This window comes from Canis lupus, chromosome 10 (assembly GCF_003254725.2).
Source record: "Canis lupus dingo isolate Sandy chromosome 10, ASM325472v2, whole genome shotgun sequence".
NCBI lineage: Eukaryota > Metazoa > Chordata > Mammalia > Carnivora > Canidae > Canis > Canis lupus.
In genome coordinates, this window is record NC_064252.1 from 16358529 (window position 1) to 16382387 (window position 23859).

At 42.0% G+C, this 23859-nt stretch overlaps 1 protein-coding gene and 1 pseudogene across 5 annotated transcripts in view; both read right to left on the reverse strand.

Moving 5' to 3' along the window:
- Positions 1 to 683: 683 nt before the first annotated feature.
- LOC118353017 (olfactory receptor 6C1) overlaps positions 684 to 23859 on the reverse strand; it is a 51700-nt gene continuing 28524 nt past the window's right edge. Inside the window, exons 1-2 of one of the 5 annotated variants that reach the window (XM_049115182.1) lie at positions 11703 to 12066; positions 684 to 1698 (exon numbers count right to left, since the gene is read on the reverse strand). In XM_049115182.1, the coding sequence (XP_048971139.1) occupies positions 723 to 1661 (939 nt within the window). In that variant the 5' untranslated portion in view covers positions 1662 to 1698; positions 11703 to 12066 and the 3' untranslated portion in view covers positions 684 to 722. Of the gene's footprint in view, positions 1699 to 1843; positions 3872 to 4728; positions 5567 to 11702; positions 12067 to 23859 lie in introns of those variants that run through there. The other 4 variants (XM_025438403.3, XM_049115181.1, XM_049115180.1 and 1 more) reach the window with 4 other exon arrangements.
- Positions 8577 to 9736, reverse strand: LOC112674678 (protein NYNRIN-like; annotated as a pseudogene).

The window sequence follows — 23859 nt, forward strand, 5'->3', positions numbered from 1 at the left end:
TAGGAATATATATTTCTTCAGGCTTTTTTAAAGAACTGGTATGGAGTATGTGGTAATTATGGAGTTTCAAGAAGTAGGGACTACTTCAAGTTTAAGCTGAGAAATTATATGGCACAGTAAAATTTTAAATTGGGTACCTGAGAAATATTTTGAGATTTCTCAAAAAAAGTAATTATATATATTTTTTTAGTTACACATTTTTTACACGGTTACTAAGTGTGCTCTTATATGGAGAAGATAGTGTCTGTAATACTCCAGTAAGACTAAGCTATATTTATTGTCTTTGTATGGTAAATAAATAATAATGTTAAACATGACAATATTTTCTGAATTCCATGAAAGAGTGTTTCCTGGTGAAATTATAAAACAGTTTTAACCCATTGATCTTGTGGTGTTTTTGTCTTTCTTTGATTTTCTAAGCATTACTGTGAAAAAAGTGGAATTTAAAGATATTTAGAAGAGGGAAATGAGGCCAACCTCATAGTTATAGAGTGGAAAGACTAGTTTAAAGGAAGGGAAGTGCAATGAAAAGGGATTGGAATTTAAATGGAAAAAAATATCTATGAATTCAAATATCCTCAGCAAACTGCTAGCAATAGAAATATAAGCAATGAAATAGAACTCTAGTGAGGCTACATGGGCATTGTTAGACTTTGAGAACTCTGTTTTTTGTTTACTTGTTCTTCATTATGCCTCTAATTTATGACAGCACTTTTATTTTTTCATTTGCTTGAGAAAAATACAATCTTCCTTGCCCTGTCCAGGAAGGCTCGCTTGACTTGCTGGTTCCTTAGGCTGTAAATAAAGGGGTTCAGCATGGGGGCTACCGAGGTGTTTAGCACAGCAACTCCCTTGCTCAGAGACACTCTGTCTTTTGCTGCTGGGTTAATATACATGAAAATGCAGCTGCCATAGGAGATAGAGATGACAATCATGTGGGAAGAACAGGTGGAAAAGGCCTTTGTCCTCTGACTAGTAGAAGGAATCTTCAAAATTGTTCTGAGGATATATATGTAGGACAGAATTATTATCACCAATGTGAACATTAACGTAAAAACAGCACAGGAAAAACCCACTATCTCTAAGAATCTAGTGTCTGAACAAGAAAGATGTAGTAAGGGGAAATAGTCACAGGTAAAATGGTCTATAACATTGGACTTACAATAATCAAGCTGTATGAACAGCATGAGTGATGGGAATATGATTAAGAATGAAGCCGACCAAGAAGCAAAGACAAGGAGTATGCAGACTCTGGGATTCATGATGGTCATGTAATGCAGAGGTTTGCAGATGGCAATGTATCGGTCATAGGACATGGCAGCCAGCAGGTAAAATTCAGTGACTCCCAACAGAATGAAAAAAAATAACTGAGCCATACAATCATTAAAGGAAACAGTTTTATCTCCTGTAATCAGGGTGCTCAGGAACTTGGGTATGCTCACAGTTGTGAATGAAATCTCAAGTAAGGAGAAGTTTCTGAGGAAGAAATACATGGGGGTCTGGAGGTGGGAATCCAGCAGGGTGAGGGTGATAATGGTCAGGTTCCCAGTGATGCTGAGCATGTAGGTGATAAGCAGAAAGACAAAGATCACCTCCTGAAGCTGTGGGTCATCTGACAATCCCAGGAGGATAAAGTCTGTTAGTTCTGTGTGGTTTCTCATTTTTCAGTTGCTTATTTGTGGTTCTCCTGCCAGACTTCTAGAAGAAAACACAAGGAATAAACTCGAAGAGTTAATTAACAAAGGTCTAAGTGTAGAGCCAGAATCTGGCTGAATTGGTGTGTCATTTTATGTAGAGGGAAAATTTTATGAATCTTCGATGGATTTTTCCCAGCCCATCATACATCTGTGCTGAAATCCCCTGGGAACTACTCCACTACATTGTGTATGTGTGCAAGTGACAGCAGATTGTGATCTTTAAAGGCATTGCAACACAGTCCTGTGCCTGGAAGTCATAGGAGGCTTAAAAGAAACACTTTTCTTTATTTATTGAAGTGATGTTGAGTTTGTAGTTGCATCACAAATGCCAATCAGGCAAAATTCTCTATGGAATGCTGAATTCCTAGCTGCACAGCTCCTAGGTTGTGTCTATTAAATTTCATTAAATTTAAGTTTCATTAAATTCCTTATATTTCATTCTTTTAATTAACTTTACTTCTGCTCAAAACAATACTCTTCCTTTATCAGGGTTTGCTTTTCCTAGGAAGTACTGGTTCTTCATAACATCTAGGAGCTTCAAAATGCATTTTTATCAAATAAACAATATTTGATTTCAATCCCAAAATTGACATTTCTGCATTAAATTTCCTGGCTTCTACTGGCTTTGGAGAACCTGGTTTAAAAAGGTATATTATCACTCCATTATCAGAAAGGATGAAACGATGCCATTTACAACCTAAAAATAATTATGCTAACTGAAATAAGTCAGTCAGAGAAAGACAAATAGCATACAATTGCATTCATATGGATTTTAAGAAACCAAACAAACTGGCAAAGGGTAAGGGGAATGAGAGAAGCAAACCAAGAAACATACTCTTAACTATAGAGAATAAACTAATAAAAACCTGAGGAAGGTGAGGGGGGATGGGTAAAACAGGAGATGGGGATGAAGGAGGGCATCTGTGATGAGTATCAGGCATTGTATCCAAGTGTTGAGCCACTATGTTGTACAACTGAAACTAATACTGTGTTAACAAGCAGGAATTTAAATAAAACTTTTTTTTTAAAACAAAGGTATATTATTACTCTTCCATAGGTAATAATGTGTCAATGCACTGCATTTTTAACCTTATTTCAACTTTTTTGCATATTCTTTATTTCTCTTAACTTTCCAATCAATTTTAATAGCTTCTGAAAAATAATAACTTGACTGACACTCTTTAAACCTTTGAGGGAATGAATGAAAAGCTGTGAAGAAAGGTATTAATATATATAGAAAGTTCATGTGAGCATCACTGAAAAGGAGTACTTAAAGTCTAATTTTCAAGGATCAGCAAAAATTGGCTTAAAGAGTCTACCAAGAGATGATGCAATATCACTGACTCAGAGAAGTATACTATCCTATTTATAAAGACAATCAATGGATGTATTGACAATCAATGGACTGTATTCATTTACCAACATCAACTAAACCTGGTGTGTGTTATTCATTCATTCATTCATTCATTCAGCAGCCTCTGAGGAGAAAAAAAACCTCAATGTTTAATTAGGTGCATATGATTCCTCAAGCCTGAAGCCATCCAAGGAAGTATTCATGCAGAGTATGAAAGGTATCTCTAACATTTAGCTCATCTTTTTATTTATGAATGTAGATCCATATTTCCCCCTGGAAGAACATGGTTTAGGTTAAACTTAAATTATCTTTCAATCATTTCATCAAAATCAAGAACTCCTTCTAAGAACTCCTGAGACAGACCCTTTGAACTATTCAAAATGACAGCTAGCAATAATAGTTCATATTTGTCAAATAAGATGGCCACAAAGTACCTTCAAGGTTTCCTTCTGAAATTATCCCATGTCATGCCCCTTTAAAATTGTTACCATCAGGTTAGTATTAACAACGATGGTTCAGATAAACTAGATACTGATGACTTCTTGATGCCCAAGATGAGAAAGGGACTCTGTATAAAAGAATACATTAAGTTTGAAGCACCAAAGGATGTTCTTTTAAGACACTGAGATGAGAGCCTTAGACTGACTGCATTTATTTCTGGTGCATTTTGCTGTTGTTGTTAATGTCTTGGGTGCCCTGGATGGACCTGTCTCTTAGTAGAGTCTAATCGTTTCAACTCTATGTTTACTAATTTCATTCTTCTTCAGTTAAACCTCATTAAAGATCATTAGGGGGACTTTACACATCATATCTTCCAAGCCATGTCCTTTATTGATCACCTCACTGTTTCTACTTTATTTTATTATTTTTTAATTTATATTTTTATTGGTGTTCAATTTGCCAATAAATAGAATAACACCCAGTGCTCATCCCATCAAGTGCCCCCCTCAGTGCCCGTCACTCAGTCACCTCCACCCCCCGCCCACCTCCCCTTCCACACCCCTAGTTCGTTTCCCAGAGTTGGGGTCTCTCATGTTCTGTCTTCCTTTCTGATATTTCCCACTCATTTTTACTTTAAATAGTTGTTCAGGGTTTAGGATAATACATTAGAGGGAAGGAAAGTTTTTTTAATTCAGTATTGTGGGTAAAATCTAGTTTGGCTTCATAATTACTCTAAATTTACTTGAAACTGCTCAGTCTTTCTGAACTTTGGGCCATGACACAGGTTTTCTTTAGCAGCTTCTCTTTTCCTGAGTGAAGCAAAGACTCCTCTAGAGAACCCACCAAGTGGCTGGAAGGATTGTATCTCTAGCAGTTTATGGCAATTATCAATTCCTACCCTCCAAGTTTCAGTTCTTTATTTAGTCATCTGTAATCAAGGAAAAAAGTAAAGCACATAACCTGAATATAAGATGATGCTATCAAAACAGTATCAGTTTCTTATTTATGACACTCTAAGGTAGATTACTATCACAGAAAGTATATAGGCTCTGTGGTTAGAGAAATATGGGTTAAAAATACAAATGGGCCACTTAATAGATTTGTGACTTTGAATGGTCCTTTATTTTCTTAAGTATCAGTCTTCTCTGTTTACCATGGATGTGAAATTCAAGGGCATTTTGGGAATTAATTGAAATAGTATAAATGAAAGTGCTATATAAACCATGTGGCACTTACTATGCTTTTCGAAGAGCTGGTTTTTTACCTTATTTTCCTTTAGTGTGAACTGATTTCCAATTTGGGGCAGAATATTCATGGTTACTGTGATTAAGCAAAGGCATTATTTTTCCCAATGACATACTAAAGATTTGTATATTCTATCTCATTCAGTCTTTATGACACAACTATGGAACTTTATCTTTATTCCCAAATGAAGCACTGGAGTCAGTTTGGTTTTGTACCTTAGATATATTCATATAAGTAATAAGTGTTCAATGTAGCCAGGAATTACCTACAGTTAGTCTATTCTCTAAAAGAAAGTACTACCTAGCCTATATTCAGTTAGAAACACAGGCACAGAAATGGAAATTTCCTGCTTTTCACTTAACAGAGAATGAAAAAAATGATGTAATAAAACAAAATATACTACTATCTATATTCAGTGGCAAAATAGAACTCCAATATACCCTATTTAATCTAATTAAAAATTGAGCTGATAAGCAATGAAACAATGATAAGGTTTGGGAGACTCCATTGCCTCCTATATTTCTGACTTACCTCTAATTTTCATACAGGATCACTAACAAATAGAATGGCTGGAATAGAAAACATAAGAGCAGTTGCTACTGTTGTATGCAGGGAAACCAGCATTCTGGACATAATTCCTCTCGGTGAACCCCTTTTCTTTCTATGTTAAGGTTTTTTTCCTTAAAATTTCCATTTTATCTAGAGGGAATATATTTCTTTGTGTACAGAGCATGAGAAAGGAGCAATTATATGAAGAAGAAAAAATATCAGAAGGTGTTTTAAGCAATGTGGTATGGTTTCTGCACAAATAAAATGTAGCATCAGCCACATGTCTTATCTATTCTCTTTGCTGCTGGCTCACAGGGAATAATTCAGTGAATCAAAATTGCCAGAACAGGACTACACACAAAACACCAAGGAATATAAAACATCATACACATTAGTAATGAATTTGAAAAGGAAGCTTAGGGGACAGTGTCCAAAGAGACAGGAAAAAAAAAGCTAGCAAATAACCACACTAGGTAAAGTTTGTTTCCCTTGACATTATTTTTCAGAGATTAAAAACTGAACATCTAGTTCCTAATGCACATTGCTACTGAGTGCATATTTAATCTATGCCATTTTTAAAAAGTTGAAAATTCTCTATATAGTGCTAAGTCCATTCCTTACTCATATATTTAATCTTCCTTCCAATAAGAATTTTTGGTTCAATAGTACTGCTAATACTTCATACTATCTTGTCTTCTCACTCTTTGCTCACAAACAGTGACAGCTGAAGTGTTTCTTGCTTTGATTGATAAAAGTTCCAATATATATGCCAAGTATAATATTAGTAATTGGTACCGTCCCTGAATATACTATAATAATATAACCATGCCCAAATTATACAATGGGAGTGTAAAACACCAATAAAATTGTGCATGTCCTAAGTAAAAGCTATAAATATTTGCCAGTTCTCACAGTTTTAAATATGCATGAAATAAAGGCAAGTTTTTGTTTCTTTGTTGTGGTTTTCAAATCAAGTTATCACATAGGTTGTTACACCTCAAGACCTCAGGCAAATTCCTTGATCTTTCAAAGTATCAAATGCACATTTGTAAGAAAGAGGTAATTAGCCTAAGTTGCCATATAGCTGTGAAGATTAAACATGATATTATTTAGAACATACCTGGTTGAGCATACAGAATAATTGCTCTCCATAGAAGATACATTTTTATTTATGAAATTCCAAACTTTCTTTTTTTAACACTGCAAAACATAACTTTATTTATTTTTTTAATTAAGTAATTAATTAATTAATTAATATATTACTATTGGTGTTCAATTTGGCAACATATAGAATAACACCCAGTGCTCATCCCATTAAGTGCCCCCCTCAGTGCTTGGCACCCTGTCATGCCCACCCCCCACCCACCTCCCTTTATATCACGCCTTGTTCATTTCCCAGACTTAGGAGTCTCTCATGTTCTGTACCCCTCACTGATATTTTCAATCATTTCCTCTCCTTTCCCCTTTATTCCCTTTCACTATTTTTTATATTCCCCAAATGAATGAGACCATATAATGTTTGTCCTTCTCTGATTGACTTATTTCACTCAGCATAATACCCTCCAGTTCCATCCACGTTGAAGCAAATGGTGGGTATTTGTCATTTCTTTTTTTTTAATAATAAATTTATTTTTTACTGGTGTTCAATTTACCAACATACAGAATAACACCCAGTGCTCATCCCGTCAAGTGCCCCACTCAGTGCCCATCACCCATTCTCTCCCACCCTCCGCCCTCCTCCTCCCCTTCGACCACCCCTAGTTCGTTTCCCAGAGTTAGGAGTCGTCATGTTCTGTCTCCCTTTCTGATATTTCCCACACACCTCTTCTCCCTTCCCCTATATTCCCTTTCACTATTATTCATATTCCCCAAATGAATGAGAACATATAATGTTTGTCCTTCTCTGATTGACTTACTTCACTCAGCATAATACCCTCCAGTTCCATCCACGTTGAAGCAAATGGTGGGTATTTGTCATTTATAATGGCTGAGTAATATTCCATTGTATACATAAACCACATCTTCTTTATCCATTCATCTTTTGATGGACACCCAGGCTCCTTCCACAGTTTGGCTATTGTGGACATTGCTGCTAGAAACATTGGGGTGCAGGTGTCCCGGCTTTTCATTGCATCTGTATCTTTGGGGTAAATCCCCAACAGTGCAATTGCTGGGTCTAGGGCAGGTCTATTTTTAACTCTTTGAGGAACCTCTACACAGTTTTCCAGAGTGGCTGCACCAGTTGACATTCCCACCAACAGTGTAAGAGGGTTCCCTTTTCTCCACATCCTCTCCAAAATTTGTGGTTTCCTGCCTTGTTAAATTTCCCCATTATCACTGGTGAGAGGTGGTACCTCATTGTCATTTTGATTTGTATTTCCCAGATGGCAAGTGATGCAGAGCATTTTCTCATGTGCATGTTGGCCATGTCTATGTCTTCCTCTGTGAGATTTCTGTTCAGGTCTTTTGCCCATTTCATAATTGGATTGTTTGTTTCTAAGGTGTTGAGTTTAAGAAGTTCTTTATAGATCTTGGAAACTAGCCCTTTATCTGATACGTCATTTGCAAATATCTTCTCTCATTCTGTAGGTTGTCTTTTAGTTTTGTTGGCTGTATCCTTTGCTGTTCAAAAGCTTCTTATCTTGATGAAGTCCCAATAGTTCATTTTTGCTTTTGTTTCTTTTGCCTTCGTGGATGTTGTTGTGCCCAAGATTGCGAATCCGAGAAACCGCCAAGGAGCCGACACAGATGCAATCACAAATGGGTTTATTTACAAGCTCGATCCTGGGTCCAAGTATACCCGACGCAGCGGAGCAGGGACTTGGACCCCGAGACAAAGAGGCTTAGCAACTTTATAGGGGCCAGTGGCCAATGGGATACACAGAAAGTTGCACAGTCATGCTGGTCCGCTGAGCTGGATTTCTGGTTAGGTTGTGTCATGGTCTTTGACTAGGGCGGGGCAGTGCCCTAAGTAATAATCAGGTCAGCAGAAGGTGGGTGCAGCCCAAAATAGAGTCAGTCCTGCTCTGCTTGTCCAGGGGTAGGGGATTTTGTTAAATTTCCTGGGTCCCACATTCCCCCTTTTTTCAGAGGATCCTATGCAGGACCCAATCATGGGTCCAGGTTGCTCTCAGAGTGAGCCAGGGGAATGATTAAACCAGGATTTTCACTAACCTTGTTGCTGTTCTCGCTCTTATTTACATTAAGGGCAGCACATAACCCCCCCCCCCAACCCTTTGTTGTAAGAAGACTAATTCTAATCTCCTTCTATTTTGAAGGACAACCTCGGACTAGGGAGTCTTGGAGGTGGGAAATAAGTGAGAACGGTGCAGTCTTAGCTTTAGGGGATTGTCCTTGTCTGGTTGGCTTTTCCATTCTGTAACAAACTCAGTGAGAACGGTGTGTAGGTCAGCTGGCCGGACATGTGTGTAGTGGACTCAGGGAGTAATTCCATTGACCTTAAGAGCAGTGGGAGTGGTCAGGTTCATGAGGTAGGGTCCCTTCCAGTGAGGTTGAAGTGTCTGGTGTTGGTATCTCCGCACATATACCCAGTCACCTGTCCAAAATCGATGGGGGTCCTAGGGTGGCCCAGTCTCGTAGAGGGCCCTCAGCTTAGGCCACACCTGCTCATGGGTTCATTGTAACATTTGGAGGAAGAAAAGAAGTTGGTGGTTATTAAATTTAGCAAGCACCTCAGGTTTTAAATTGGGGATAACAGGTGGAGGAAGACCGAACATGATTTCGTAGGGAGTCAGTCCTATCTTATATGGGAGTTCCTCACCTTATATAGGGTGAAGGGGAGGCGAGTCACCCAGTCCCCGCCAGTCTCCAGGGCTAATTTAGTTAAGGTCTCCTTTAATGTTCTGTTCATCCTTTCTACCTGTCCTGAGCTCTGGGGCCTATATGCACAATGTAGTTTCCAATCTGCCCCAAGTACTAGTGCCACTCCCTGTGTTACCTTAGATACAAATCCTGGGCCATTGTCTGACCCAATTCTGACAGGAAAACCATACCTTGGTACGATGTCTTCCAGCAGTTTTTTGGTCACGATCTGTGCCGTTTCATGTTTGGTGGGAAATGCCTCTGTCCCTCCTGAAAAAGTATCTACAATTACTAGTAAATACCTATACCCGTATTTTCCAGGTTTTACCTCAGTGAAGTCCACTTCCCAGTAGGCTCCTGGGCGGTCCTCTCGGAGCCAGGTGCCCGGGTTAGATCCATGGGCAGAGGCATTTGTTAATTGGCATGCATGGCAGCTTGCCACAATCTGTTCGATCTTTGTTCGAGAGTCTTTAATAGTGATCTTTGCATGTCATATGAGGTCTTCCATCTTCCTCATTCCCATGTGAGTACTCCAATGCATTTCGGCTAGGACTCGCCATCCTAGTTCCTTTGGCAAGATGATGCTGGAGTCTGCGGCCTTCCACCAGCCATGCAAGCACTGGGTCATAGGCTAGCGTTTGATCCAGTGTAAGTCAGCATCAGTATAGTTTGGGGTGTCAAGCAGGGTCAGTGCCCCCAGATCAGGTAGCGTGGTAGCTAAGACCTGGGTCACCAGAAGGGCCGCCTCTTTTGCTTTTAAATTGGCTAGCCAGTTTTCCCTGGCTACTGGTGTGTCTGCCTTTTGGTGCCCCGGACAATGGATGATGGCTAGGGCCTTGGGAAGCCAGAGGGCCTTTAGGAGTTCAAGAATCTCCATTTTGCTTTTAACAGTCTTTCCCTCTGCTGTTAGAAGCCCTCTCTCCCTGTAAAGGGCTCCATGGATGTGAGCGGTGGCAAAGGCGTACCTGCTGTTGGTGTAGATGTTTATTCGTTTACCTTCCCCCATGTTCAGCGCCTTGACCAGTGGGATCAGTTCTGCCCATTGAGCGAACGTTCCGGCTGCCAGTGGCTCTGCCAGACAGCTGGCCATTGATGCCTTTCTCAGGGTCCGTCCATTCAAAGGTGAAGAGGTCTTGGTTCCTGGGCACTAAAGGCAGGCTGAAAAAGGCATCTTTTAAATCTAATACTGTATACCAAGTTTTGTCTGGAGGCAGGGTGGAGAGGAGGGTGTATGGGTTTGGGACCGTAGGGTGCATATCCTCTACTCGCCAGTTGACTTCCCTCAAGTCCTGGACTGGCCTGTAATCATTAGAGTGCAGTTTCTGAACTGGCAGCAAGGGAGTGTTCTATGCCGATTGGCAGGGCCTTAATATGCCTGAGTCCAGTAGTCGCCGTATGTGGGGTGTGATTCCCTTTCATGCTACTAGAGGCATGGGGTATTGGCGGACCCTGACAGGGTCTGCCCCCGGCTTTAGTTCTATGTATATGGCCGGTCAATGCTGGGCCAGCCCAATTCCCCCAGTTTCTGCCCACGCTTGGGGAAATTCCCGCAGCCAATGGTCAATGTCAGTCATTGGGGCTGAGGGCATTTGGTGGAGACGATATTCATCTTCTAAACTCAGGACAAGCACCTGAATTGGGTGCCCCTTCTTGTTTAGGACTTTTGCCCCTTTGAGGTGGAAGCAAATTTGTGCCCCCATCGTGGTGAGCAAATCCCGACCTAACAACGGGTAGGGACACTCAGGGATGACCATGAAGGAGTAGGATACCCGGCCCGTGCCGAGATCCACAGTTCTTCGGGTAGTCCATGAGTATTGTTTGGTGCCCGTAGCCCCTTGCACCCATGAAGTTTTGTTTGCCAATTTCCCTTGGGGTTGTAATAAAACCGAATGTTGTGCCCCAGTGTCCACTAGGAATTCAACAGGTTGCCCCTCCACTTTAAGAGTTACCCTGGGCTCGGGGAGGGGTGCCAAACCCTGACTCCCCTAATTGTCCAGGTCTTCCATTTCTAAGATCTTGGCAGGGACCTTAGATCTTTTGTTAGGGCAGCTTTTTACCCAATGGCTCTCCTCTTTGCAACAGGCGCATTGGTTTTTGTTCAGCTTAGGATTCTCCCAAGGGGGACCAGGGCCATACTCCTTACCTGTCCCTGAAGCCAGCTTCTTGAGATGTCTCCATCTTTCCTGTGGGTCATCCATGGTTGTGGCCAGCAGGATCTTGGCCAGATTTTGGGTCTGCCGGTCACTTAGTTTGGTTTGTTGTTCTTCTGGACTTTATTATTATTCGTTCTGCCACTATCACTAAGTCCTGAAAGCTCTTCTCTCCTAGTCTCTCTACTCTTTGTAATTTCTTTTTAATATCCGGAGCGGCCTGGTTAACAAAAGCCATGATAATTGCGGCCTTTGTTTCCGGGGTTTCTGGGTTCATAGGGGTGTACTGCCTAATAGCTTCTATGACTCTCTCTAAGAAGGCTGCTGGACTCTCATCCTTACCCTGCCTCACATCATAGACCTTGGCCAGATTGGTAGGCTTGCACGTGGCAGCCTTGAGACCTGCCATTAGAGTCTGGCGGTAGACCTGGAGTATCTTCTTACCTTCAGCAGAGTTGTAGTCCCAGGTGGAGCAGGATAAAGGGAAGGCAGCATTTATGAGGTCTGGGTTTTGAGTCGGCTGTCTGTCCTCTCCCAGGACAGACTTCCGGGCTTCCACCTGAATTTGTTCTCTTTCCTCAGTGGTGAAGAGAACCTGCAAGAGCGGTTGGCAGTCATCCCAAGTAGGCTGGTGGGTAAAGAGAACAGTATCTAAAATCCCAATTAGATCTCTCGGATTATCAGAGAACTTTGCATTTTGGGTTTTCCAATTATATAAATCACTGGTGGAGAACGGCCAATATAACATTAGCTGTTTGCCAGTCTCACTGGGGGGCCCCATGGCGCAGAAAAGAAGGGCGGTGGAGTTGGCTGGCCCCACATTCGGAGGTGGGGCCGTCCGGTGGGTCCAACCGTGTGTCCCCGCTGCTGGCCCGCGCACAGGGACTCCCTAGTCAGGGAGGGGTGGCGCCCCTTCTGCAGCCCCCGATGCCTCCAATGGAGGGGCGGGAGTGGGGAGGGATGCCCAGTAGGGCGGTGGGAGAATCAGGTCCTCCAGGGAGGAATCCTGGAAGAATGGACAAAGGGGTGCTTTAGGCATAGAGTTGGTCTCCTTTTTGGCCTTCTGCAGGGCTAGAATCTCCGTGGGTCCTGCTTTGGGGGGTAAAAATGGTTTTAGCCAAGGAGGAGGATTTTCCATCATGTCCTGCCAGATCAGGATGTAGGGAACCTGGTCAGAGTAGCTGTCCGGTTTGTCCCTGAGGATCACAGTCTTAACCTGTAAGATAATAGATGAAAAGTTCCTTCCTGGGGCCATCCTACATCAAAGGTTGGCCATTCTCATATACAATAAATTTGGAATCTCTCTCTCCGTATGTCTATGCTCAGAATACGAGCTCTTTCCCTAATATCCAAGAAGTGAGAGAGCATAAGAGATAGGGGAGTGGTTTCTGTCTCCCCCATTATGTCCCCAATCCACACCAAGACACAGACAGTAAAGACGATTAACAAGGACCCAACAACACAGACAAATGCACAAACAGTTAGCAAGGACATAGTAACACAGACAACCATGCAAACAGTTAACAAGAACACGGTAACAGACAAACGTTCCGTGCGGCCACAGGGACAAAACAGAAAGTAACCTGGAGGGCTGGCAGCCGGCCCTCCTTACAGATGAGGACCTCCGTCCTCCTTACAGATGAGGACTCCCATCCTCCTTACAGATGAGGACCTCCATCCTCTATACAGATGAGGACCCCATCCTCCAGGCAAGGGCAAGAGATGTCTCCTCAAGACCCCCGGTCGACGGCCCGCCAGCGTGTCCGCTTAAGCCAATGCCGAACCAATACAGATTGGAATTCCTACAAGTACAGTAGAGTTTAGAGCTCTCAGAAAATAATGCGTGCAAAAGGTGGAAAAAGTTGAGTGCATTCACCATGCATGTAACCCTCCGGATGGGGTTCTGGAGGTTTCTTGGATCCCAGACGAGGCCCCGAATATTGTGCCCAAGATCACGAATCCAAGAAACCACCAAGGAGCCGACACCGATGCAATCACAAGAGGGTTTATTTACAAGCTCGATCCTGGGTCCAAGTATACCTGACGCAGCAGAGCAGGGATTTGGACCCCGAGACTAAGAGAGCGTAGCAACTTTATAGGGGCCAGTAGCCAATGGGATACACAGAAATTTGCACAGTCATGCTGGTCCACTGAGCTGGATTTCCAGTTAGGGTGTGTCCTGGTCTTAGACTAGGGCGGGGCAGTACCCTAAGTAATAATCAGGTCAGCAGAAGGCGGGTGCAGCCCAAAATAGAGTCAGTCCTGCTCTGCTTGTCCAGGGGTAGGGGATTTTGTTAAATTTCCTGGGTCCCACAGATGTATCTTGCAAGAAGTTACTGTGGCTAGGTTCAAGGGGTGTTGCCTGTATTACCCTCTAGGATTTTGATGGAATCTTGTCTCACATTTAGATCTTTCATCCATTTTGAGTTTATCTTTGTGTATGATGCAAGAGAGTGGTCTAGTTTCATTCTTCTGCATGTGGATGTCCAATTTTCCCAGCACCATTTATTGAAGAGACTGTCTTTCTTCCAATGGATAGTCTTTCCTCCTTTATCGAATATTAGTTGCCCATAAAGTTCAGGGTCTACTTCTGGGTTCTCTATTCTGTTCCATTGATCTATGTATCTGTTTTTGTGCCAGTACCACACTGTCTTGATGACCACAGCTTTGTAGTACAACCTGAAATCTGGCATTGTGATGCCCCCAGATATGGTTGTCTTTTTTAAAATTCCCCTGGCTATTCGGGGTCTTTTCTGATTCCACACAAATCTTAAAATAATTTGTTCTAACTCTCTGAAGAAAGTCCATGGTATTTTGATAGGGATTGCATTAAACGTGTACATTGCCCTGGGTAACATTGACATTTTCACAATATTAATTCTGCCAATCCATGAGCATGGAATATTTTTCCATCTCTTTGTGTCTTCCTCAATTTCTTTCAGAAGTGTTCTATAGTTTTTAGGGTTTAGATCCTTTACCTCTTTGGTGAGGTTTATTCCTAGGTATCTTATGCTTTTGGGTGCAATTGTAAATGGGATTGACTCCTTAATTTCTCTTTCTTCAGTCTCATTGTTAGTGTATAGAAATGCCACTGATTTCTGGGCATTGATTTTGTATCCTGCCACGCTACCAAATTGCTGTATGAGTTCTAGCAATCTTGGGGTGGAGGCTTTTGGGTTTTCTATGTAGAGTATCATGTCATCGGCGAAGAGGGAGAGTTTGAGTTCTTCTTTGCAAATTTGAATGCCTTTAATGTCTTTTTGTTGTCTGATTGCAGAAGCTAGGACTTCCAGTACTATGTTGAACAGCAGTGGTGAGAGTGGACATCCCTGTCTTGTTCCTGATCTTAGGGGAAAGGCTCCCAGTGCTTCCCCATTGAGAATGATATTTGCTGTGGGCTTTTCGTAGATGGCTTTTAAGATGTCGAGGAATGTTGCCTCTATCCCTACACTCTCAAGAGTTTTGATCAAGAATGGATGCTGTATTTTGTCAAATGCTTTCTCTGCATCTAATGGGAGGATCATATGGTTCTTGGTTTTTCTCTTGCTGATATGATGAATCACATTGATTGTTTTATGAGTGTTGAACCAGCCTTGTGTCCCAGGGATAAATCCTACTTGGTCAAGGTGAATACTTTTCTTAATGTACTGTTGGATCCGATTGGCTAGTATCTTGAGAATTTTTGCATCCCTGTTCATCAGGGATATTGGTCTGTAATTCTCCTTTTTGGTGGGGTCTTTGTCTGGTTTTGGAATTGAGGTGATGCTGGCCTCATAGAACGAATTTGGAAGTACTCCATCTCTTTCTATCTTTCCAAACAGCTTTAGTAGAATAGGTATGGTTTCTTCTTTAAACGTTTGATAGAATTCCCCTGGGAAGCCATCTGGCCCTGGACTTCTGTGTCTTGGGAGGTTTTTGATGACTTCTTCAATTTCCTCCCTGGTTATTGTCCTGTTCAGGTTTTCTATTTCTTCCTCTTCCAGTTTAGTAGTTTGTGGCTTTCCAGAAATGTGTCAATTTCTTCTAGATTGCCTACTTTATTGGCATATAGCTGTTCATAATATGTTTTTAAAATTGTTTGTATTTCCTTGGTGTTGGTAGTGATCTCTCCTTTCTCATTCATGATTTTATTAATTTGAGTCTGCTCTCTCTTCTTTTAAATAAGGTTGGCTAATGGTTTATCTATCTTATTAATTCTTTCAAAGAACCAACTCCTGGTTCTGTTGATGTGTTCCACAGTTCTTCTGGTCTCGATTTCATTGAGTTCTGCTCGAATCTTTATTAACTCTCTCATTCTGTTGGGTGTAGGATCTAGCTGCTGTTTTTTTCTCTAGCTCCTTTATGTGTAAGGTTAGCTTTTGTATTTGAGTTCTTTCCAGGTTTTGTTTTTTTTTTTAATTTATTTTTTATTGGTGTTCAATTTACTAACATACAGAATAACCCCCAGTGCCCGTCACCCATTCACTCCCACCCCCCGCCCTCCTCCCCTTCCACCACCCCTAGTTCGTTTCCCAGAGTTAGCAGTCTTTACGTTCTGTCTCCCTTTCTGATATTTCCCACACATTTCCTCCCCCTTCCCTTATATTCCCTTTCACTATTATTTATATTCCCCAAATGAACTGAGAACATATAATGTTTGTCCTTCTCCGACTGGCTTACTTCACTCAGCATAATACCCTCCAGTTCCATCCACGTTGAAGCAAATGGTGGGTATTTGTCATTTCTAATGGCTGAGTAATATTCCATTGTATATATAAACCACATCTTCTTTATCCATTCATCTTTTGTTGGACACCGAGGCTCCTTCCACAGTTTGGCTATCGTGGCCATTGCTGCTATAAACATCGGAGTGCAGGTGTCCCGGTGTTTCATTGCATTTGTATCTTTGGGGTAAATCCCCAACAGTGCAATTGCTGGGTCGTAGGGCAGGTATATTTTTAACTGTTTGAGGAACCTCCACACAGTTTTCCAGAGTGGCTGCACCAGTTCACATTCCCACCAACAGTGTATGAGGGTTCCCTTTTCTCCAGCATCCTCTCCAACATTTGTGGTTTCCTGCCTTGTTAATGTTCCCCATTCTCACTGGTGTGAGGTGGTATCTCATTGTGGTTTTGATTTGTATTTCCCTGATGGCAAGTGATGCAGAGCATTTTCTCATGTGCATGTTGGCCATGTCTATGTCTTCCTCTGTGAGATTTCTGTTCATGTCTTTTGCCCATTTCATGATTGGATTGTTTGTTTCTTTGGTGTTGAGTTTGATAAGTTCTTTATAGATCTTGGAAACTAGCCCTTTATCTGATATGTCATTTGCAAATATCTTCTCCCATTCTGTAGGTTGTCTTTGAGTTTTGTTGACTGTATCCTTTGCTGTGCAAAAGCTTCTTATCTTGATGAAGTCCCAATAGTTCATTTTTGCTTTTGTTTCTTTTGCCTTCGTGGATGTATCTTGCAAGAAGTTACTATGGCCGAGTTCAAAAAGGGTGTTGCCTGTGTTCTTCTCTAGGATTTTGATGGAATCTTGTTTCACATTTAGATCTTTCATCCATTTTGAGTTTATCTTTGTGTATGGTGAAAGAGAGTGGTCTAGGTTCATTCTTCTGCATGTGGATGTCCAATTTTCCCAGCACCATTTATTGAAGAGACTGTCTTTCTTCCAATGGATAGTCTTTCCTCCTTTATCGAATATTAGTTGACCATTCTTTCCAGGTTTTGAATGGATGCTTCTATTGCGATGTATTTCCCCCTTAGGACTGCTTTTGCTGCATCCCAAAGATTTTGAACAGTTGTATCTTCATTCTCATTAGTTTCCATGAATCTTTTTAATTCTTCCTTAATTTCCTGGTTGACCCTTTCATCTTTTAGCAGGATGGTCCTTAACCTCCACGTGTTTGAGGTCCTTCCAAAGTTCTTATTGTGATTTAGTTCTAATTTCAAGGCATTATGATCTGAGAATATGCAGGGATGATCCCAATCTTTTGGTATCAGTTCAGACCCGATTTGTGACCCAGTATGTAGTGTATTCTGGAGAAAGTTCCATGTGCACTTGAGAAAATGTGTATTCAGTTAAGTTTGGATGTAAAGTTCTGTAGATATCTGTGAAATCCATCTGGTCCAGTGTCTCATTTACAGCTCTTGTTTCTTTGGAGCTGTTGTGCTTAGAAGACCTATCTAATACAGAAAGAGCTAGATTGAAGTCACCAAGTATAAGTGTGTTATTATGTAAGTACTTCTTCACTTTGGTTATTAATTGATTTAAATATTTGGCAGCTCCCACATTCGGGGCATATATATTGAGGATTGTTAAGTCCTCTTGTTGGATAGGTCCTTTAAGTATCATATAGTGTCCCTCTTCATCTCTCACTACAGTCTTTGGGGTAAATTTTAGTTTATCTGATATAAGGATGGCTACCTCTGCTTTCTTTTGAGGACCATTGGAATGGTAAATGGTTCTCCAACTTTTTATTTTCAAGCTATAGGTGTCCTTCTGTCTAAACTGAGTCTCTTGTAGACAGCAAATAGATGGGTCCTGCTTTTTTATCCAGTCTGAAACCCTGCGCCTTTTGATGGGGTCATTAATCCCGTTCACATTCAGAGTTACTATTGAAAGATATGAGTTTAGTATCATCATGATATCTATTCATTCCTTGTTTTTGTGGATTGTTCCATTGAACTTCTTCTTAAAGGGGAATTTTAAGAGTCCGCCTTAAAATTTCTTGCAGAGCTGGTTTGGAGGTCACATATTCTTTCAGTTCCTGCCTGTCTTCGAAGCTCTTTATCTCTCCCATTTTGAATGAGCCTTGCTGGATAAAGTATTCTTGGTTGAATGGTCTTCTCATTTAGGACCCTGAATGTATCCTGCCAACCCTTTATTGCCTGCCAGGTCTCTGTGGAGAGGTCTGCTGTTACCCTAATACTCCTCCCCATAAGTGTCAGGGATTTCTTGTTTCTTGCTGCTTTAAGGATCTTCTCTTTATCTTTGGAATTTGCAAGCTTAACTATTAGATGTCGAGGTGTTGAATGGTTTTTATTGATTTTAGGGGGGATCTCTCTATTTCCTGGATATGAATGCCTGTTTCCCTTCCAAGATTAGGAAAGTTTTCAGCTATGATTTGTTCAAATACATATTCTGGCCCTCTGTCCCTTTCAGCACCCTAGGGAACCCCAATTAAACGTAGGTTTTTCTTTCTCAGGCTGTCGTTTATTTCCCTTAATCTATCCTCAATGGTCTTTTAATTGCTTGTCTCTTTTTTTCCTCAGTTTCCCTCTTTGCCATCAACTTGTCTTCTATGTCACTCACTCGTTCTTCCATTTCGTTAACCCTCATCGTTATGACTTCTAGTTTGGATTGCATCTCATTCAATTGATTTTTAATTTCTGCCTGATTGGCTCTAAATGCTGCAGTCATGAAGTCTCTTGAGTCCTTTATGCTTTTTTCTAGAGCCACCAGTAGCTGTATAATAGTGCTTCTGAATTGGCTTTCTGACATTGAATTGTAATCCAAATTTTGTAACTCTGTGGGAGAGAGGAGTGTTTCTGATTCTTTATTTTGAGGTGAGGTTTTCCTTCTATTCATTTTGCTCAGTGCAGAGTGGTCAAAAACAAGTTGTATTGGGAAAAGGAGCAAAAGAGAGGAGAGAAAGAAGGAAAGTAAAGAGAAAAAGGAAAAAGAAAAAAGGAAGAAAAAGGAAAAAGAGAAGAAAAAGAGAAAGAAAAAGAAAGAAAGGATAAAAGGGTGGGGGGAGCAATCAGAAATCAAAAAGCAAAAAAAAAAAAAAAAAGAAACACACACACACACAAAAAAAAACAAATCAAAACAAAAAAACACGGGGATGTATCTTCTGATTCTGTATACTTTAAGTCCCTTGACTTCCCCTGGAACTTGTCCGTCTAGCTGGTCTTCTGGGGGAGGGGCCTGTTGTGCTGATTTTCAGGTGTTAGTACTTGGGGGAGCTGCTTTGCCCCCTGCCTGGTTCAGGGCTCAGTGGGGGTTGTTTACCCTGTGAGGCCCCAGGAGGTACAACCTCTGGAGCCCTGGCTTCAGCCCCCGCAGTAACTACAGAGCTCTCCGTCTGCAGGGCCTGGATGCTTCGGGGGCGGGGCTGCTGATCTGCTCAGCTCAGGGCAGGAGCGTCCTTGCTGTCCTGGGTCCTCCCGGCCTGTGCCTGTCCTGGGGGGAGGCCGGATCCTGGGCTGTGTCCCCAGCGCCCTGTGCTCCCAGGCCTGTGGTGTTGGATTCGCACTCCAGCCTCGCAGCGCCCTCCAAGGAGGCGCCGCCTGAGCCCCTCCGAGCTGCTCCCGGGTGCGCAGCCCCCTCAGCGGAGCCGCCGCCGGAGCCCCTCTGAGCTGCTGCCAGGTCTAGCCGTGTGCCCTGCAGCCCTTTAGGGAGCTCGGCCTGCTCTCCCCGGGGCGCAGGTGTCTGTTAGTGTCCCAGGGAGCCTGAGGGCATCTCCGCCCTCCTGGGGTCCTGCTCTAACTCCCTAGGGTCGCCTTTCCGCCCGGGAAGGTTGGTGCAGCTCCTGCTTCTCCTGGACGGAGCTCTCCTGTCCTGGGGCCACTCGCCCTGGCCTTAGCTCGGCTCCTCGTGGGCCCCCTCCCCCTTGGAGGCCTTTTGTATCTTTATTTCTTTTTCCCTCCATCTTCCTACCTTGATAGAAGCTCGAACTCTTCTCACTGTAGCATTCCAGCTGGTCTCTCTTTAAATCTCAGGCCGAATTCGTAGATTTTCAGGATGATTTGAAGGTTATCTAGGTAATTTGGTGGGACAGGTGATTTGGGGATCCTACTCTTCTGCCATCTTGCCCCTCCCTCCGGATAGATCCTTTAAGTATGATATCGTGTCCTTTTTCATCTCTTACTACAGCCTTTGGGATAAACTTTAATTTATCTGATATGAGGATTGATACCCCAGCTTTCCTTTGAGGACTATTTGAATGGTAAATTGTTCTCCAACCTTTCATTTTCAGGCTGTAGGTGTTCTTAGGTCTTAAATGAGTCTCTTGTAGACAGCAAATAGATGGGTCTTGCTGTTTTATCCAGTCTGAAACCCTGTGCCTTTTGATGGAATCATTAAGCCCATTCATGTTCCAGGTTACTATTGAAAGATAGGAATTTAGTGTCATCATAATACCTATTCAGTCCCTGTTTTTGTGGATTATTTCTTTGGGCTTCCTCTTTTACAGGGTCCCCCTTAATATTACTTGGAGAGCTGGGTTGGTGGTCACATATTCTTTCAGTTTCTGCCTCTCTTGGAAGCTCTTTATCTCTCCTTCTATTCTGAATGAGAGCCTTGTTTGATAAAGTATTCTTGGCTGCATGTTTTTCTCCTTTAGTACCCTGAGTAGATCCTGCCTGCCCTTTCTGGCCTGCCAGGTCTCTGTGGAGAGGTCTGCTGTTAATCTAATATTTTTCCCCATAAATTTAGAGATTTCTTCTCTCTTGCTGCTTTAATGACCTTTTGATGTTTGGAATTTTCAAGTTTCACTATTAAATGTCGAGGTGTTGAACAGTTTTTATTGATTTTATCAGGGACGTCTTTATCTCCTGGATCTGAATGCCTGTTTCTCTCCCCAAATTAGGGACCTTCTCAGCTGTGATTTGTTCAAATATGCTTTCTAGCCCTCTGTGTCTCTTGGCCCTCTCTGGAACCAAAATATACATAGATTTTAATTCTGAGGTTATCATTTATTTCCTTAACCTTTTCTCATGGTCTTTCTCTTTTTTCCTCATCTTCCTTACTTGCCATCAACTTGTCTTCTATGTCACTCACTGTTTCTTCCACCTCATTAACTCTCGTCATTAGGACCTCCAGTTTGGATTGCATCTCATTTAATTGATTTTTCATTTTTGCCTGAGTAGATCTAACTTCTACATTCATGAGGTCTCTTGAATCTTTTAAGGTTTTTTTCCAGAGCCACCAGTAGGTTTATAATTGTGTTTCTGAATTGTCTTTCTGACGTCGAATTGTAATCCAAATTCTGTAACTCTGTGGAAGAGAGAGTACTGTTTCTGATGTTTTCTTTTGTGGTGTGTTCTTTTCTCTAGTCATTTTGCTCAGTGCAGAGTGGCTGTATGAGCAGGTGCATGAAGAATACTAACCACAAACTAAGTAAATTTCACCCTAGATGATTCTGACGCAGTCAGAGACCAGAAGTTGCAAACAACGATTAGAATGAAATAAAACAAAAGGACTACTAAAGTGAAAAACAAATTTTAAAAGAAAGTAGTCAAAAAGAAAAGGCAAAGAATCAGATAAAAGAAGAAAAAAAAAGACAAAGTAGAGAAAAAAGCAAAAGTAAATAGGAGAAAAAAGGAACATAAAAAAGGAGGAGAAAAAAATGGGGGGAGTCGGAGATGTTGGTGGTGACGAAGTTGTAGTTGAGGGAGAACGTAGTGTACTTGAGGTGTCCTAGAGGGTGACCCTCTTGTTCTTAGTATATTAAATTCTGTATGTTAGAAGATGTTCAGTCCCAAATTTATATAAACCAGAAATACTTGTAGAAAGCCCCACCACTGAGTGCAAAAAACGTGAACAAGATAAAATAGGCAGGCAGAAAGAGAATGAGGAGACAATGTAATCTCACAGAATGAACCAGCACGGTATACCACTTGGGTCTGGGTGCATGCTGGTTTGGTTTTAGAAGGTATTGACTTCCCTCATTATAGAACAAAATGAGGCAGAGAAAATAAAGAACGGATAACAAACAAAACAAAAAGTCTTATATCTTCCAAAATTAAGTTGAGTATGTTAATGGGAATCTAGAACTGCAAAATATAGCTAGGACTTGTAATTCTAGAAATATGAATGTGAAAAGGAAGAAACTTAAAAATGAAGAGTTGGTAAAATATTGTAGTTAAGGTGGGAAAAGAGAAAAAATAATTTGAAATTTATAGTGCAATATATAAATGAGGTGTACTGGAAAAAGGAAAAAAAGAAAAAAAACAAAGGAGGGGTACCCTCTAGTTCTGTATACTGTAAATCCCTTGACTTCTCATGGAGCTTTCCAGTGTCTTGGCCCAGAACTTGCTATTCCCTGTCCTTCCAGTTGGTCTTCTATGGGAGGGGCCTGCTGTGCTGATTATCAGGTGTGTGCACCTGGGGGAGCTGCCCTGCCCCCTGCCAGGTGCAAACTTATGGGAACTGTTGACCCCATGAGATGATGCCTCTAATCCCTGGTGGCCCCACCTCTGGAAGCACCAGGTGACTCCAGGAGGAACAACACTGACTGCGGCCAGGTCCCCAGCTCTGGAGTCAACTCCCACAGTAACTACCCCAGCTCCCAGTCCCCACTGGCCTAGGTGGTTCTGGGGCGGAGGGCCCTGACCTGCACAGCTTGGGGCACCTGGGACAGGAGCGTCCTCACTGTCCTGTGCCCTCCCCGCCCCTGCCTGTCTCGGGGGGAGAGCAGGATCGGGGGCTGTGTTTCCTGGCGCCCTGGGCTCTGGGGCCTGTGCTGCTGGAATCACCCTCCCAGGTCTCAGCTCCTGAAGACAGCAGGGCGCTACGCCCTCCGCCTGGAGCCCCCTCCTTTTTTTAATAATAAATTTATTTTTTATTGGTGTTCAATTTGCCAACATACAGAATAACACCCAGTGCTCATTCCGTCAAGTGCCCCCCTTGGTGCCTGTCACCCAGTCACCCCCAACCCCCACCCACCTCCCCTTCCACAACCCCTAGTTCGTTTCTCAGAGTTAGGAGTCTTTCATGTTCTGTCTCCCTTTCTGATATTTCCCACTTACTTTTTCTCCTTCCCCTATATTCCCTTTCACTATTATTTATATTCCCCAAATGAACGAGACCATATAATTTTTGTCCTTCTCTGATTGACTTATTTCACTCAGCATAATATCCTCCAGTTCCATCCACGTCGAAGCAAATGGTGGGTATTTGTCGTTTCTAATGGCTGAGTAATATTCCATTGTATACATAAACCACATCTTCTTTATCCATTCATCTTTCGATGGACACCAGGTTCCTTCCACAGTTTGGCTATTGTGGACATTGCTGCTAGAAACATCAGGGAGCAGGTGTCCTGGCGTTCCATTGCATCTGAATCTTTGGGGTAAATTCCCAACAGTGCAATTGCTGGGTCTAGAGCAGGTCTATTTTTAACTCTTTGAGGAACCACCACACAGCTTTCCAGAGTGGCTGCACCAGTTCACATTCCCACCAACAGTGTAAGAGGGTTCCCTTTTCTCCACATCCTCTCCAAAATTTGTGGTTTCCTGCCTTGTTAATTGTCCCCATTCTCACCGGTGTGAGGTGGTATCTAATTGTCGTTTTGATTTGTATTTCCCTGATGGCAAGTGATGCGGAGCATTTTCTCATGTGCATGTTGGCCATGTCTATGTCTTCCTCTGTGAGATTTCTGTTCATGTCTTTTGCCCATTTCATGATTGGATTGTTTGTTTCTTTGGTGTTGAGTTTGATAAGTTCTTTATAGATCTTGGAAACTAGCCCTTTATCTGATATGTCATTTGCAAATATCTTCTCCCGTTCTGTAGGTTGTCTTTGAGTTTTGTTGACTGTATCCTTTGCTGTGCAAAAGCTTCTTATCTTGATGAAGTCCCAATAGTTCATTTTTGCTTTTGTTTCTTTTGCCTT